The sequence below is a fragment of the Centroberyx gerrardi genome, chromosome 13, assembly GCF_048128805.1.
Source record: "Centroberyx gerrardi isolate f3 chromosome 13, fCenGer3.hap1.cur.20231027, whole genome shotgun sequence".
NCBI lineage: Eukaryota > Metazoa > Chordata > Actinopteri > Beryciformes > Berycidae > Centroberyx > Centroberyx gerrardi.
This window is the reverse complement of record NC_136009.1, coordinates 11,405,854-11,422,768: the sequence shown is the minus strand read 5'-3', so window position 1 is coordinate 11,422,768 and position 16,915 is coordinate 11,405,854. Positions and strand designations below refer to the sequence as shown.

The window sequence follows — 16,915 nt, the reverse complement described above, 5'->3', positions numbered from 1 at the left end:
CGGCAAGTCACAACGGCCAATTCTCACAAACACATTTCCTTGCCTCACCCGTCACCCGGCTGTTTTTATGCAATGTAAGTTACAGTTTAATTCTCTTGGTCGCTACGTTTCTAATCAGCAAAACTTTTAAGTAACCTGTGTTACGATAGGAGATCAGACAATACCCTTTCTTTTGCGTCTAATTAAGGCTGAAGAAAAAAAACATAATGTTTGGCTAGCTTTCATTCAGCTGCTCTCTCTGCGTACAAGAGACTGTCCAGTAGTCACAGATCAGTCTAATAGCTCAATATTGTTCTCTACGTACCCCGGTTTTTCTCATATTGATATAAAACTACATATAGATGAGGACTTAACGCCCAGGTACAGCCAGCTAGCATAGGGACTGTCACTCATGTCATGTCATGCCTGGAGACACAATTAGGTCTCTCTCACCTACATGATCATCACAAGCCTTTTATCTCTAAGCAGTATGATGTACATTATTTTGACCTGAGGTTTGCTTCTGTTTTTGGAGGATTGCTGTGTAAAGACAAACCCCACCCCAAGACTAGATCTGCAAAGCAGTATGGCACTGGAGCAGCTCAGTGATGTGGTCCAGAGATGTGTAAGTCACAGCTGTCCCTCAGGGAACTGGGATGGGCTCACGAGACCCACTTTATCTATCTATCTATCTATCTATCTATCTATCTATCTATCTATCTGTCCATCCATCCAGCCATGCCTCTCCCTCATCTCATACAGTACTGTGCAAACGTCTTAGGCACACAAAATTCTGTAAAGCGAAGATGTTTTCAAAAATAATGAAATGAAAAGTTTCTAAATAAAAAAAATAAAAATACTATAAAGAGCAGTCTACTGACACACTAATGCAGAAGACAAATAAACACCTAAGACAAAATGTATATAAGAAAATCTAGGGTGCCTAAGGCTTTTGCACAGTACTGTATGTTTTATGAAATCCTCAACGACTAATGAATGACTGTAATGAAACGTGTTACTATTTTTTCAGGACATGGAATATCCTCACCCTCCTCTTCTCTTCCCATGTATCTCTCCCTCTCTCTCTCTCTCACACAGCAAGCAGTCCAGGACGACAGCTACACCACGGAGGATTATGACGTCTTCACCATTGCTGGGCGGACCTGCATCGAGCAGGGAGACAGCACACAGGTCCTCAGTATCGTCGTGGATGAAAAAAATAAGGTGAAGAGAAGTGTGGCGCGTGTGTGTGAGTATGGCTGTGCGCGTGTGCATGTGCTTGCCTTCTAATAAATCCCCAAAAATAGCCATCAGTAGTTATTGTATGAATTGCTCATGTGTGAAAGTGACAAATAACACTGAGTGGGGCTTTGGGACAAATACATATCCATGACCCTGACTGAGGCATTGGTGGGCATGTGGGATGTTTCAGCCCTTTGACTGCTTTTCATCTGTGTTGCATTAATTCAGTATTGTACTGTGTAACACATACTCTTCTGTCCCTCCTCCTTTAGGCCGTAGTGAGATGTATGGGTTGGAACCTGCTGCCTCCTCTGATTCAGGTTCTGCTGAAGAAGGAAGACAAGAGTCTCCCTCACTGCCTGGCCATTTTCAAACACCTGCTGGAGGTCTGCTCATCTGCTTGACACTTACTGTTATTGAATTGCATATTATACATTGTTCCTAAGGTAGACAGAGACAGAAAGCAATGTATAGATGTTTTGCTTTTTGACAGTATCAGGGTGGAGTTGTCCTTTAAGGTTGAGCTCTAACTGTGCAGGTCTGCAGTCCCAAAGAGCTGCTGGTTGGCTTGTTGGAGCAGGTGGAGGAAGCTCACCCTGATGCCGTAGCAGAGACCCTCCTCCTTCTATTTAACCCTCTGCAGAAAGGTAAGGAACAACAGTTCACGTTAAATATACATTTACAGATGTGCACATGTGCAAACATACACAGAATAAAACTAGTATTCTTTAAAAGGGAGTATGTAGGTGATAGGTGAAGAGGAAAACACTTTGTAGCCTATAAAAACAGGCAAAGAAGTCCTGCATAACATCTCTCTTGCAATTATTAAAAGTACACAATGTTTCTGTGCTGGCAAAGGTCAGAGGTCTGAAGCGCTGTGTATTTTCAGTATGTTTTAATGGAAAGTAATGCAGCCAGTGTGCAGAGTTTCTGCACATGTAGACTCACATACGCTTGTACTAACACATAATCTCAAATACACAGATCCCTCCAGTGTGTTTCATTAAATTTCCATCCACCCATTCTCCCCTGCTCACAACCCAATTATCCTCAACCACCCATATGTTGCACCCCTCTCTTTCTGATCGCCCCTTACTTCTATCCTGTACTCCTTTCCATCTCTGTCTGCCGTTCTTCCTGCCTTTTCCAACTCTCCCTGCATCTTGATCTACTCCTCTCTATTCAACCCTTCTCTCTTCCCGTTCCAGTGCTGCTGCGTCTGGGCGGCCGTAAGGCCTCGTCTCTGGGCATGGTCCTGTCCTCCCTGCTGGAGCAGGTGGCCAAACTGCCGGTGCCTCAGACCAAGGAGCAGGAGGAGGACGATGTCTTCTCCCTGTGCCGCTGCTGCAGAGACCTGATGGCCTTCGTCAGGCCCTTCGTCCACGAGGCCAGGCTGAACTTCCAGCACTGCAAGGCCCAGAGTGAAACCCCAGACAAGACCCCGGACGGACGGGACAAGGCATCGCCGCATAAAGAGGATGAGCTGAAGGCAGAACTGCTGAAGTTGTAAGTTGGAAGATTTGAATGTTCCACAGCTCAGACTTGCTCGGAAACTATCTGTTTGCATGTTATCTCGCATTGGCATTATTCTAAGTCTTGGGAGACACTCCAAGTACTGGACCGAAAGTAAACTGGGACAGAGCCTTTGTAGAAATTCTCCATCCAACATGTGTTTGCACAATAATGGCTAATGTAATATATTGAAATAACAGTAATAATATGCCTCAAAGAACTGTTGACTCAGATGTTGTTTCTCAATATTGTAGCTATGTGAATAATCTGTGTTTATATGCACAGACTGATCATTAACAGTATATTAAGCATCGGAACTGTTACAGGTACACTGATAGAACAGTAACCAAACCTCTGAGAATATCAGAATATCATACCTAAGTATGATAGTTGACATTTATTCTGCTGCTGTAGCACTAATGGCCGTTCTTCAGGGTTTTGACTGTGTCCCTCTGCCTCTCCGTGCTGCAGCTGTATGAAGAGTCTGTGCGAGCCTCTCTTGGAGGTCCAGCTGAAGGATCCTGACACCCTGCCTGTGTCTCCCCTCAGGGACTTTGCCACAGAGATTTTGGTAGGACATTTTAAAGACCCCTGTTGTGTGTTTTACTCACACAAAGTCTAAACGAGGGTTTCCAAACTCTCACCTGACATGTTTTAACTGCCATGATGGTGGATAAGGTATTTGCTGCACTGGACTTATAACTGTGTCGGTCTGTTTCCCTGGTGTGTGTGTGTGTGTGTGTGTGTGTGTACAGAGCAGCCTCAGTGCTATCGGGGAGTCCCTCCCCAGCCTCGTGTGTCACCCTCTGCTGAAGAGGAGAGAGGTGCCGGGCTTCCTGGAGGAGGAGGTTCGCTATCCTAAAGAGTCCTTGGCCAGCCTGGCTCACCTGCTGTTTGTCCATCACTTGGCCATGGATACCTTCCCCGCTGTGTTCAGGTAAGAGTGTGAGAACATCTAGGATTGTAGTACAGGTATATTGATATATGAGAACGTTTTTTTTTACTTCTTTGGAAATACAGAGTGCCTCTGTAGGCTTGAGTGTAAATCTAAACACGTTAATTTCTGCCCCTTACCCCCAATGGTTTTTGTCTTTTTCTATGATTCACATTTTTTAAACAATGATTAAAATAGTATTTAGAATTTAAAAGCAGTGTATAAATCGTCCTAACCCTCTCTCTGTGTACTTTCAGTCCTGTGTTTACTCTTCGGTGTAACATGGAGCACATCAGCCTGCTCCTGTCCAGGTGACTATATGCTACAATATTCCAATATTCTGTACTGTGCTTTGGAGTGTTTCACTGTCTGGTCTTGGTTGGATTTTACAAAAGCGTTACAAAGGGTTTTTACAAAAGTTAATATTTGTTACCTTATAAACTGCCATTCAGATTTGTCTGTCAGAACATTAGATAGATCTTGACTTTTTCTACACCTCATAACCTATTTTTGAATTTTCATTGTTAGAACCGAGGAGTCGAGGATCCAGAAAGGACTGGTGAGTCAAACTGAATCTACTATCAGTCCATCTAAGTCCTTGATGCTGTAAGATACAGAGTTCATATTAATACCACCCATGTGTTATGTGAAGACAAGAAATAATTGACATAGAAATAATCAATGCATTAATTGTCTTAATTAGTTACTCCATTGGTGTAACTGGTTATGTTTAATATATCATGGTGATTATGGTGGGACATTAGGCAGCTCTTGCCTCTTGTTTATTTTAGGGTTGTAACATGCTAGGCAATAGAGTTTATTTAGTCTATACTGCAGGGAGTTGGAAAGGCTTTGGCAATGTGATACAGCTAATAAACCGTGATTGCATTTACTCCTGATGATTTTGGGGGCTGATTTTCATCATCCTGCAACCCACTAACCATCCTCCTGACCAAGTGCCTTACAAACAATGAAAATATACAATTTCTCCTCATGGTTATACTTTATAGAATAGGTTTCTGTAGGTTTTTTTTTGCCTTTTTTTTTTTTATTGAAAACGACATGTATGGTTTAATTTGATTGCTAATCACATGTTGGAACGTTTAGTAAGCTGAATGTATGTTTCCCCTCACCAGGAGCTGTATGAGAAGAGTCTGGTGCGGCTGGAGGACGGCAGTCTGTCTGTCAGCCTGCTGGAGATCAAAGCCTTTGTCAGCGTCCCCCAGGTAAACACACATATCCACTCACAGGCCCTCATGATTAATAAACATTTTGTATCATCATGATTATTATAACACTTGTGATTATTTTAGTGTGATGCTGTTTTACTATGATCCATGTAATATATCATGCTCACACTGTGTTTTCTTGTTATTTTCAGAACTTAGTGAAGGTCATGACTTTATGTCCAGTGCATCAACTGGTAAGGCTTTGCATCTCTGCATTAGTAAATAATACTGTAATTCTGTGCTATCACTAATATCAGCTATATTTGAAGGTTTTGAATTTGTTTATGGTGTTGTTGACATTACACATTAGTCAACAGACACTGACTTTTTCTACTGGTGAATTTATTGTATCTCTGGATTGCATTTATATGCATTTATTTGCATTTATCATTGACTCTGGATAATTGGAAATTGACACTTTTTCTTCTTTGTCAACAGAGAACTAAAGGTCTGAAGGTGTTACAGCTCAGCATCGATAAGTTTGACACTGAGGCCAAGTACAATTTTTTCCAGTAAGTTCCAGCTTTCCTCCTTGAAAGTCATCGGAAATCTCTCTTTCTGTTCGACTCCCCCCAATATGAGTTTTACTTTATCTTGTTTCAGGTTGGTGCTGAAGATCAGTCACCACTCAGGGGTTGAGGGCTACATCGTCAAGAACATCAAGAATCAGATAGACTTTTCCCTGAAGGTGAGATGGATGTTCAGCAGCAGATGGCTCTTTAAATTTCACTATGGTTGTTGGTTCTGCTGTAGTTGTTCAGACGTTTGGATGCAGTAACTCCGAACTAAAAGACAGTATTTGCACACAACATGGGTTGTAATTAAAAATGTCTTACAGCGAAACACAGGGGCAAGTACAAGTCTCTCTCTCTCTCTCTCTCTCTCCCTCCCTCCCTCCTCAGCCAGGAAACAGTAATTCGTGGTTTGAGGGCGTTCACCTGCTCCCTCTGCTGCGTCAGGTTCTCAGTCTCCCAGACGGCCCAGAGACGGACCTGCTACAGAACCTGGACAGGTCAGCACACACATAACACTGCTGCCATTTTCTTTTTCTTTTTTGCCTAAAATTGGATTTTAGCCTAATATTTTTTTCCCCAGGCACTTGCCACATTGTGGAAAACAACACTTCTTTGACTTGTTTGAATTGTTGGCATTCCTCATGGAAACTGATGAGCGCTGCTTGGTGCAGTTTCAGTGAGGAATGCTGACCAGGCAAATAAGTAATTTTTCAGGTAGCTAAAATGGAAATACACTCCTTTCCCACATTGTGGCAAATTCCTGGTGAGGAAAAATGCAATAGATATACAGTCAGTCATAAAGTCAGGTTAGACAGATTGATCCCTTAGTGGTTAGATTTTTAAGTCATATGAAGGATGGATGAAAGTGAAAGGCAAAAGAAAGGATTCGAGTTAAACTTCCCTCTTTTATCTTAAAGAGAACTGAACCTGGACCTCCTGCTGTGATTGTTTTCCAGAGTGATGGAGTCTCTGAACCTCCTGCGCTACCTGATCATCAGAGACAAAGTGACAGAGAACCAGACGGGCATCTGGACAGAGCTGTACAAGATCGAGGACAAGTTCATGAAGCCGCTGCGTGTCGGGGTGAACATGTCCAGAGCGCACTATGAGATGGAGCTCAAGAACACCATGGAGAGCAAGAAGGGCAAGGGCAAAGGTCAGACTGACACTTGGATAGTTGTACTGACACTGTTTTTTTTATTCCTCACCATTCTCAAGCATCTCATCAGTTTTTTTGTGCCTGCATCCAGTGAAGAAAGACCACTATGACAAATCTTTCGAGGAATAACTGGGTTCCTTCGTGGGTCTGGAAAGTCCAGAGAAGTAGGAAATTTGTATTTTATCATTTCCAGGTCTTGAGAAGTTTGGGAATTTGCACAAAAAGTCTGGAAAAGTATGGAAAAATATTGTTTTGTAGATGTATATCCACTGGCATTTCACACTTCACGCCTAGTTGACAGTTATGTTTTGAGTCACCATCAGAATACATAATATTGAACACCAACCAAAACCTGCAAATCCAGTCAAGACGTCAAGGTCTACAAAAGTGCTGAATTTTAAAATGGAAAACTGGTAGAAACCATGGATAGAACTACTACAGAAGTCAGGTCTGCTCAGTACACAACACGGTGTCACATCCCTACGACACACTGCTCGTATTCTGACAGTTTTTTATGGGTCTTCTCCACAGAGGAGTCGGTGCTTTCTGTGTCGGTCGGTGACGAGAAGCTGCCAAACATGTCATCAGAGTCACAGATACAGGTGAGTGACTTTTTTTTTTAAACAATATAGGCATTTTATACAAACAAAAGTAAGTATTTCTAGTTGTACTGCACTAAAGGAGAATACTGTGATGATTTTACTGAATGTTACTGTGCCCTTGTAGGCTTTGCACTCAGCCCTGCACACGTTTGACATGATTGAGAGCGTGTTGGCGCGGATAGAGGAGCTCGTCGAGGTGAAGGACAGTCTCTGAACTCACCCCATGAATTTGAGTTCCAGCACCAGCCGTCCACATCATGTCCCGGAGCCTAGCAGCCAACAAACTGTTCTGGGTCTGAACCTCAACAGCCTAAAATGTGGACACGTCACTTGCAAAAGACGACAAGACAAGCACTACTCGTGATTTTCCAATATTTTGAAAGTGTTGAACAAGGTATTTTGAGCAGGTCTACTGGATAACCAAACTGAAATATAACTGAAGGTCACAAGGCACAAAGTGTAGGCAAAAGATTCAAACAGTGATCATTATTGGTTTTAAAATACAATTTCACACTTTTGTATACAAGACTGACAAGCAGTATTCCTGGACAGTTTATTTCAAGTGACCTTTAGTTACTCAGTGGTGCTGAGCTCAGGCACGATTCTCCTCCATCTTGGTCCACTGCAAGATGCAGCAGTGTGATATACTGTATGCCGTCTAAGAGGTTACTTAATGTGAAAATGTTAAGCATGTGTCAGGGTTTGTATGTCTGAGTTCTTCGTTCTGTTCAAGACTTTGTATAAATGACAGGCATCACCTTTTTCTACAAACCCATAAAGGGCTTTTTTTTGTCATGATTTACTGACTGTCGTGTGTGTGTGTGTGTGTGTGTATGCATTTTGTCTTTTATTACCTTGTAATGACTTGTCATACATATTTGAAAAAGCACCAACCAACATCTTGGAATGTTATCGCACATGAAGTAGATTACAGTGATTTTCCTCAGTCTTGTTTTTTGCACTTTCAGCTTGCCATACCAACATGCACAACACATTTTGTCCCAATACAGGGCTTCTCCTCTGTCTTCATTTGGTAGCAGTAGCCCACAAGAGCTGGAACTGCTAAAAGGAACATATTACCATAGGACCATCACAGATTTTCAAAATTGAATGACAAATCATTACCTGGGCTTACTGTACGTATTCAAATAGGAGCCAATTTTAAACCACATTAGGTAATAAGTGTGGGTGTAAACCTTGGTTCAGTACCAAAATTATCATCCTACTGCTACTACAACTTCCATAGATAACACTGCAATGGTGTTGCCAAGAGCTTCCATTCATATCTGCTGTTTTATGATATTTGCACCAACACATTTCCTTGAACTTTTATTTTAAAAAGCCTTATTGTCATTTATAATATAATGCGTCACAGTCATTTACAAACACCTTTCAGTGGCATATATTAACACTGAGGCAGAGAACGGCTCCAGCTGGAAACAGGAACACATTTCCATACAATAGTATACATAACTACATTCATAAAATACAAGAGTCAATACAAAATTCACACACTCCTTCAAGTAAAAAGCTATTTCATTCTGTTGGAACAGCTGCTTCCATGCAGCGGTAAATAGATGTAGGTTGCTACGGCAGTGTTGACCAAGGTTAACAACATGCTGATAATTATCTTTGTAAGACCAGCTACAAAAGGGAGCCTAATAAGGGGCTTAATAAGCTGTGTTAACTACAAGAGGGTTTTGGGAAACAGCACAATGAATTCCCAACTTGAACTGAATTCATTACTGCAGCCCTCAGCAGGTCTGAGTCCTGCTGGTACAGCAGTCACAAGGCTTTTTAATATTTGATGCTTTTATAGCCAAGGTTTTAAATCTTACTGCTTACCCTTTATTGAACCAGGTAAGATAAATACACATTTTTAGTTACATTGACCACCTGACCAGATGTTTAAGGTCTTTCAAATAATGTAATAAATAGTAAAATAAATAGTAGGCGTAGCAGGCTGGGGTCAGCGATGGGGATTTTACCAGCCAGCTAGCCTGTGGTTCATTACTTCATCAACTGTAAAATTATCACCAGCCAGAGTTTGAATGCTTTCCCATGGAGACAGCAGCCAAACAGCCTTGCCAGTTTAGAGCCCTAAATCATTACTTTCCATCCTTGGTTGCAGTAAACGAGTTCTCTGACTGTGGGTTAAAATTACTGGTGCACACGCAATGATTTCAATGGGCTCTTGAAATGGGACGACTAAGTGGATCAGCAGGCTAGGGTGCATACCATGTAATGAGAATATTGTGGGGTCAAATCCAGTTCTCCATCTGTCATCCTCCTTCACCCCATGACACACTCCACAGTTTACTCTCCATTATACCAAAGCTGTCATGAAATAATCTTAAAGCAAGTCTTTGAACCGTGGGCCGGTATTATGAAGTTGGAGTAAAGAAGTCCAACCTGTGTTGAACGGATACTAATGTTAAAATCAACATGAAACATTTAACAAGGGGGAGGACAAACTGCTGTTTTCCTACAAAAAACAAGGATGATACCAACTCCCTTCCCTAGGTGCAGCAGTGGAATTCATTCTCATTCTCAGTGGATGAACTTGTTCTGCTCTGGGTCATACACTTGCCAGTTATACATTTTAAGGTAAATGTAAGGTAAATCACCCATTTTTCTTTCCACCACCCACTTGAACAACCGCCTGGAAACCCTCAAAGCTCTGTGACGCTGAGTAAAGGCTTCTGGTTCAGTCACAGTCAGTGGTTTAACAGGTCTTTGAACAGCGGGTGCTGTACAGCCTGGGCAGCTGTAATCCTGGTGGCAGGGTTCAGGTCCAGCAGTCTGTCCAGCAGGTCGTAGGCCTCGTCAGGTACTCCATCCCAGCCCCTCTCATCTTCCCGCACCTCGCAGTCCATCTCTGCCCCCGCGCTGATCAGCTTCTCCGGCCTGGGTGTCTCCTCAGCAGGGCGAGTGGAGGTTTCTGTGTTCCTGGAATGGCTCTGGTTGCCTTGAAGGTGACTGTTCTTAGAGGGTTTTGCGGGGAGATGAACAGGAGTTTCACGGGCTTCGTCCTCGGGTTGATGACGCTGTTCAGATGTTCCTTCAGTGGGACGGTGTGTGGGCGTGTCTTCTTGGATCTTGTGATGATCGGGGGCAGCGGGGTCTCTGTTGGCTCGGGGGACTGGTGTCACTTCATCGTCTGGTGAAGGCCTGCGTCCTCTCAGTGTCTCACACAGGGTCCTGAGGTCCTGGCGAGGCAGCTCCCGACTGCACACCACTGCCTTGCCTGAGTACGACATTCAACCCCAAAATAAGTTTAATAATCTGAACAGAGGCTACCATGTTGCAATGCAGTTCATCTATCCCGTTAAAGTGACTCGACTACAGTGATTAATGGTGGGCTACTGTATTGTTGGCTTACAGAATGAGAGGCATCTGGTTCTGGGATAAAGGCTAATAATACACACCAAATGCCTTAGCAGCCTGGACGGTCTCTCTGGAGCCTCGTATGGTCATGATCTGAGTGAGAGCAATCAGGTCATCGCTGGCTTTGAAGAATGGGTACCGGCCACTGAGCAGTGAGAGCAGGATCACTCCGGCTGACCACACATCTATGGCTGCAGTAAGGGACCAGGGGAGAGTGCACATTAGTGAAAGTAACAGATGGTAAAGGAAAGAGTGTGTGTTTTGCAGTTATTCTGAATCCATCAAAGTCCAGTGTTGCCGTTTTTCATTTTTTGAATTTAGTTGAAAGCTGAGTAAGATGCTAGCGCCAAAGAAACACATTGTAGTGTCAGAAATTCATGGTCATCTATGGGAAAAAATCCACCATTTGGATCTCCAACAGCAGCAATACAGGAGTGTGAGTGGGAGCATGAATGAAATCTAGTGTGCATGTTAATGTATGTGTTCACATGCGCACATTTGTCCATGTACTTGTCAGGTATCAACTATGGTTTCAGATACCAACCTGTCCCCTGGTTGGGGCATTTGGTGAGGACTTCTGGTGCTCTGAAGCCTGGGGTTCCAGCTCTGGGAGCGACCTGCTGCTTCCTAATGTCAAGGAACAAGGACATAAAGCAGGGATGTGATCAGAACAACACAAAACCAGTGAGAGAAAAGCAAGAAAACACAAATTAAATGGAAGTGTTGTGTTTAACAACCCTGAAATCTTCTGATGAGGACAGAGATGAAATATCATTTTTATGCTCTAAGTCCATGCTTAGTTTGCACACGACACATTTACAAGCAATAGTAAGGTCAAGAATCCAAGCCAAAGTGCCCTGTCAATATTCCTGTGACTTTAGACTGATCATATAAGAGAGAAGTGCTAGGAAAAGAATAAAATAAGAGCTAAGTAGAGAGAGAGCAGGGATTTTTTGGGACATTTAGATATGGTGAGTTAGAGTGCCTTTTAGGAGCTCATCCATGTCAAAAGCCAGCGGTTCCATGTTTTTTACCTGGACATGCACATGTTGCAGACGCGGTCGGTCAGGTAGCAGTTACAGGTGAGGCCCAGGTTGACGGCCCTCTGAGGTTTCTGACTGCTAGCCTGGGTCTTGACTGGCAGGGGGCGCCGGCTGGCTGAGACGTACCTTCGGTTGGTTGGGTCCTCCGTTTTACCGGGCTTCACCAGCTGAACACAGGGATGCAAAAAGCATTTTATGTAAAAAGGATGCAAAAAGGCAGACCTTTTCTCTTTACTTATTGAAGACTCAATCCTAGGCTAAATGGCTTGTTAAGATATTTTTGCATTGTAAATTTAAAAGAAAAACTATGGTGGGATGCCACTTTTAAATATGAGTGGAAAAGAGTGACTTTAACATTTGAGGCATCTCTGGTGTGTATTTAAAGGCACAATAATAAAAAAAGGACAATAGTGAAATAACAATGGAAGAATAATTATGTTATGTTGACACTGTAAAGAATTGCCAAGTTGCTTACTTCTATCTTAGTGGCAGCTGGTTTGGTGGCGGAGGGAGCCGGAGTGTAGCTATTGAGGTTCCTCTCTCCAAACACAGGCCGCGGGGCTTTGCGTAGTCCTGTCAGCTCCTAGATAAATAAAACATGGATGCTAAGAATTCACTAAAAACAACACATTAGTACTGACAACAGAAAACAGACAGACTCACATACACAGACAAATACTTTATTTATACTCTGGGTGAATTAAATACATTGAATTAAATTATGTAAATCCTTTCACCCAGGCGATATTTGTGTATTTTATAACTACATAAATGCGGGAATTGCCAAATACTGTTCTCACTAGTCAAAGAAAGCATAGGGCTACGTTTTATACGATAACACTCTGTAACACCAGTGTTACTAACTAAATTCAGGTTAAAATATCAACCCAGTGCAGACACCTTAGTGTGTTTAGTGCGAGAGGTGGAGGTGGTGACTGTGGCAGTGACAGAAGATGCTCTCTTAACCAGTGGTTTCCCAGAGGCTGAAGAGGATGTGGTGGTGGTGGAGGAAGAGGAGGAGGAGGGGGGCGGGGCGGTGGTGTGCCGTGGAGCCGGGGGCAGTGAGGTGGAGGCTGTGGTGGTGGTGGTGTTTGGGAGTCTAGCTGGTGCCTTGTTCCCCAGTGTCGTGTCTTGTTTTCCTGTGGACCCTCCACCCTTCTGGGACGTCCTCTGCTTCACCACCTTCAGCAGCTCGATCTGGGTGTCGGCTGCTCCCTGCGCCAGGCCGAAATCCACCAGGGCATACCTGGCCACACAAACACACATTTTAAGTGGGGAAATTAAGGAATGACCTCTATGCCTTTTGTGATCATTTATCATTAGCATTTTTTCCATTGTTGAAATAAATTGTATGAGCTAAAGACTGTCATGTTAACTGACTAAATGCTAGAAACAAAAACAAAAGAGACAGGCTTAAATGTAAAGCCATTGGCCCTTGGGAACATGTCTGTCTATGATTTAATTTGAATGGAAGGCAAATTTAGAAGTGTTTTCCCTAGAATTTGGAGCATAAGTTAAATGAGTATTAAGCTCATATTAGGGGTTGCACAATTAATCATATATAAATGTATATCTCAATTTTAGTTACCACAATTAATACTAGTCAAACTGAGGCATATCAACGATGAAAAGACTTAATTTGATCTAGAACGTCCACTGTGGTTGAAAACAATCTAGAGTTTATTGAACCAATCTTGGCGAGATGCCAAATAACATGCACAAAAAGTAGTAAGACAATTTAAGACTAATAATCGTATTAGAATAACAAGCAAAATAATAGGGATTATCATTTTAGCCATAATTGCACAGCCGTAGATCACACAGATGTGACAGCGGCGTCCCGCTACTTACGTTTTGTCGTGCCGGTTGTAGAGGAAGTTGTTGGGTTTGATGTCCCGGTGAATGATGCCAAACTGGTGGATGTGTTTCAGGGCCTTCAGCAGGTGGTAGATGTACTGACGCACCTCCTCAAAGCTTAGTGAGCCGATGACGTCCTAATAATTACATTTTGATTGGCTCATCAGTTTTCCACAGCATTTAAGTAAAAACAGAAATAAGAAATATATGAAGAAAGCTACTGGAAAATAGAGATTTAATATTTTGGGAGCTTTACACTACAGATGATGTGTGTCCATGCAAAATCAGTCAGTATGTCATTGAAAAAGAATAGACACATGCTTAATAGAAACTAATGGAGATATAACAATCATCTGTCAATAAAAATCTCTATTTCGTACCACAATGGCTTGATGCTCCATATAGGGCATGACAATCACCACATGATCCTCCTTCCTGAAGCAGTAAGTCACACCCATCACATTCTCTGTGCCCCTACAAAGGAAAAGAGACGCTTTGAGACTACAATACACTCTCCTTTCAATTTGTTTTGTTCAGTAGATGCCTGGCAAGTCTCTGCAAGTGGAGGAGTTGTTAGTCTGGATCAGACTCGCTACAAAGAATCTTACAATTTTGATCAAACATGAATGTGCACTCATATCGTTGAATGAGAGCGCTAGATACTGCGCCTGTCTTGCCAAAAGAGCTGTTGATTTCTTCAGGTGCGTAGGTTCAGATGAATCATGCAACATTAGACGACAGCGGAACCCACACACTGACTTGTTACAGCATAAAATAAAAGCCTCCAAAAAGGAAATCAGGGGGCTGAGATAGCAGGAAGAGTTCTTTAATAAGACATGGTACAAAATAATGCCCAAAAAGTTGTTCTTCACTATTTTGAAAGAGCACACGACTCTTTCATGGATCTTTTTGTGCCTGCACTGCAACATGTCAGTGATAAGAATAAAGAGCTCATCCGCTCTAACTGCAGCACATGGGTCTCTAAGGTTTCTTTAAAACAGCAAAATCACACAGAGAAAACATAGAGAAGATCTGGGGAGGGGCACATCTATTTCCAGGCATAATCCCAGTGAAACTCAATCAAAAACTCCCAAATGACCCTTGATGGCAAAGGCACAACAAAATCTCTCCTACATTACATGATGAAAACATGGCTCTGTGGGACTTACCCAGCAACAGTGAGACACTGTAGCTCAGCAGCGATGCGTACAGGGTGGCTGGTCGGGATGAGGTGCTTCAGGGCAAACCTCTCTCTCCTCCCATCCAGCATCTGAGCTTCACCCAGGTACACTGAGCTGAACGTACCTGATGCACAGAGAAGACTCAAATATGTAAATACTTCACCTCTGTTGCTTTGATAAGTCCAATGAGGTGAACACGGAATCAATGGAGTATTGTACAAATCCTCAACAAACTTAAGATTCTTTTCTTTTAGGCATAGGCTAAGTTTTGTGACAGTAATAGAACGGGGTTTTTTTTCAAGTTATGCAGAGTATGTACCTTCTCCAATTTTGTCTATAATGCGGAAAACCTTGGTGAGCTGAGGAACAGCTTTGTAGAGGTATTCAATGTCCATCTCCACATCCCCTGGAGAAAAATAGAAAATATTAAGCTCAAATTTGGGTATTTCTTCCTTCTCTCTCTCTCTCTTACACACACACACACACACACACACACACACACTAACAACAGTTGTTAGGTGACTATGTATCCAACTCACTGGATATTTTGCTTCTCCTGTGACTCCTGTCAGATTTGATGATAACGTTACATCCCTCTGTGCTGATGCTGTCATTGCAGACAGGAGACAACTCCATCTTAAGAGGAGAGTGGATCTAGAAAAATAAATAAATAAGTAAATAAAAGTGTTGGTTAACACTACTTGCACTTCATTAAATGCTGAGAAAAATGTCAATCACTGCAAACATGGCTGGGGCAGGTAATCTTGCTAACATAACAAGGATTTGAGTATTTTCATGATTAACGTTAAGTTACACGATTAGGTTAGCTAAGATATTATTAATGGTAATACCAAGGAAATAACTTTCTGAGGCAAGTTGAACAGTGTATGGAGGACTATCCTCACTTGATAAAGTGACTGGTTATTGGTAATAGTTAAACGGCTGACGTTAGCTAGCTCAAAATAGTAGTTATTTCTAATGTAAGTGCTGTTTGCCCTTTTCATTGTATATAGCAGACTCGAATGCTAGTGTTAGCTAGTCTAGCAAGCTAACTACCGGCTTGTTGCGTAAAACAGAAAGAAACTCACCGCTTTCTTTGGTCGTAATCCGTTTCTCATATGTACATTTCACAAGACGCCCTATAACACGCCATAAGGTAATACTATATCGATGTAAAGACACACATCACAAACGAGCCACAGAGTTGAATAAAGCCAGCTGCTTGGAGTAAAGAAGACTTCTCCCGAGTCTTTTCCGCCAACAACAAACTCCGCGCTAAAAGTGACGTCAGAGGCAGCTCACATTTCATGAGCATGAAGGGATTTCACAATGCTGGGGAGGGAGGAGGCTGAGCTACAGCAAAAGAGATGTATAGCTTTGTTAACAAAATGTACTCAGACAAAATAGTTCAAACTACTTTGTAAAAATGATCATAGCTACATCTGTAATGTCTATAATACAAAATCACATGACTGAAAAAAACACTGATTAGGATACTGATTAAAAAAAAAAAGTTTTATTTGAAATAAAGTGCAAACAATGCTTTCTGTGTTAATTATGCACACACTGACAACTAGGGTCTGGGCGTAAATACAAGTCAAATAACCCTCTCTGGGTTCATCACAGGGAGAAGTGAAAGGAATGTTTCTTGTGTGTAAGTTAATGTCCATCACTCAGACACCACTACAGCTTGGACCTAAACCAAAACCAAACAACCCAATTTGGATTCTTCACAGAAAAAGTGAAAAGAATGTTAACTTCCTGTTGGATGAAGGGTCTTTGTAACATCTGTTTTGTACAACCTTGACAATTAAATGAGTAAATTTAAAAATAGGTAAAAGGATGAAACAAACGCACCTCCTTCCTCTTTTATAGACAATAATAGTTGGTAGTTGCAGTAAGTTAACTATGCCTCAAAATGACAAAATAGTAATATCTACTAAAAAACTATCAAAATTTGACTTTGGGCGAACTACCACCAAGCTACTGCAAAATTAGACTAATCATCAACTGAACATTCATTTTATTTAATAAATGACAAGACATTATAATACAAAAGTACATAAGATAATAAATAAATTGCTGCAAAGGAATCTAAATAATTTCAGCTCTATGTAACATTTACAGTATGAATAACATATACACTAACATGACTTAAATAACATTTTACAACTATTCATATAAGGTTCACAGGTACAAGTAACAAATGTTAAGACGACACTTCATACCCATGACACATCTATGTCAGATTTAGACACATTTCTAAAATATTCCA

General features: G+C 41.9%; 2 protein-coding genes across 2 annotated transcripts; one reads left to right on the top strand and one right to left on the bottom strand.

The window, feature by feature from the left end:
* Positions 1-12: 12 nt before the first annotated feature.
* On the top strand, positions 13-7,949 carry glmna (glomulin, FKBP associated protein a). The gene is made up of 18 exons (XM_071900006.2): positions 13-74; positions 515-604; positions 1,078-1,203; positions 1,494-1,607; positions 1,760-1,868; positions 2,430-2,727; positions 3,205-3,304; positions 3,489-3,670; positions 3,925-3,978; positions 4,196-4,226; positions 4,804-4,893; positions 5,049-5,090; positions 5,335-5,408; positions 5,500-5,584; positions 5,799-5,908; positions 6,368-6,567; positions 7,102-7,172; positions 7,297-7,949. The coding sequence occupies exons 2-18, from the start codon at positions 566-568 to the stop codon at positions 7,384-7,386; spliced, it is 1,815 nt and encodes a 604-aa protein (XP_071756107.2). The 5' UTR covers positions 13-74; positions 515-565; the 3' UTR covers positions 7,387-7,949.
* Positions 7,950-8,488: 539 nt separating this feature from the next.
* cdc7 (cell division cycle 7 homolog (S. cerevisiae)) lies at positions 8,489-15,888 on the bottom strand. Its single transcript, XM_071899989.2, has 12 exons — positions 15,729-15,888; positions 15,180-15,294; positions 14,960-15,046; positions 14,629-14,764; positions 13,840-13,933; positions 13,454-13,596; positions 12,503-12,848; positions 12,078-12,185; positions 11,594-11,769; positions 11,104-11,186; positions 10,601-10,750; positions 8,489-10,419 (listed from the first exon to the last, which is right to left on the bottom strand). Exons 1-12 carry the CDS (start codon positions 15,756-15,758, stop codon positions 9,890-9,892), a joined length of 1,998 nt encoding a protein of 665 aa, XP_071756090.2. The 5' UTR covers positions 15,759-15,888; the 3' UTR covers positions 8,489-9,889.
* Positions 15,889-16,915: the final 1,027 nt, after the last annotated feature.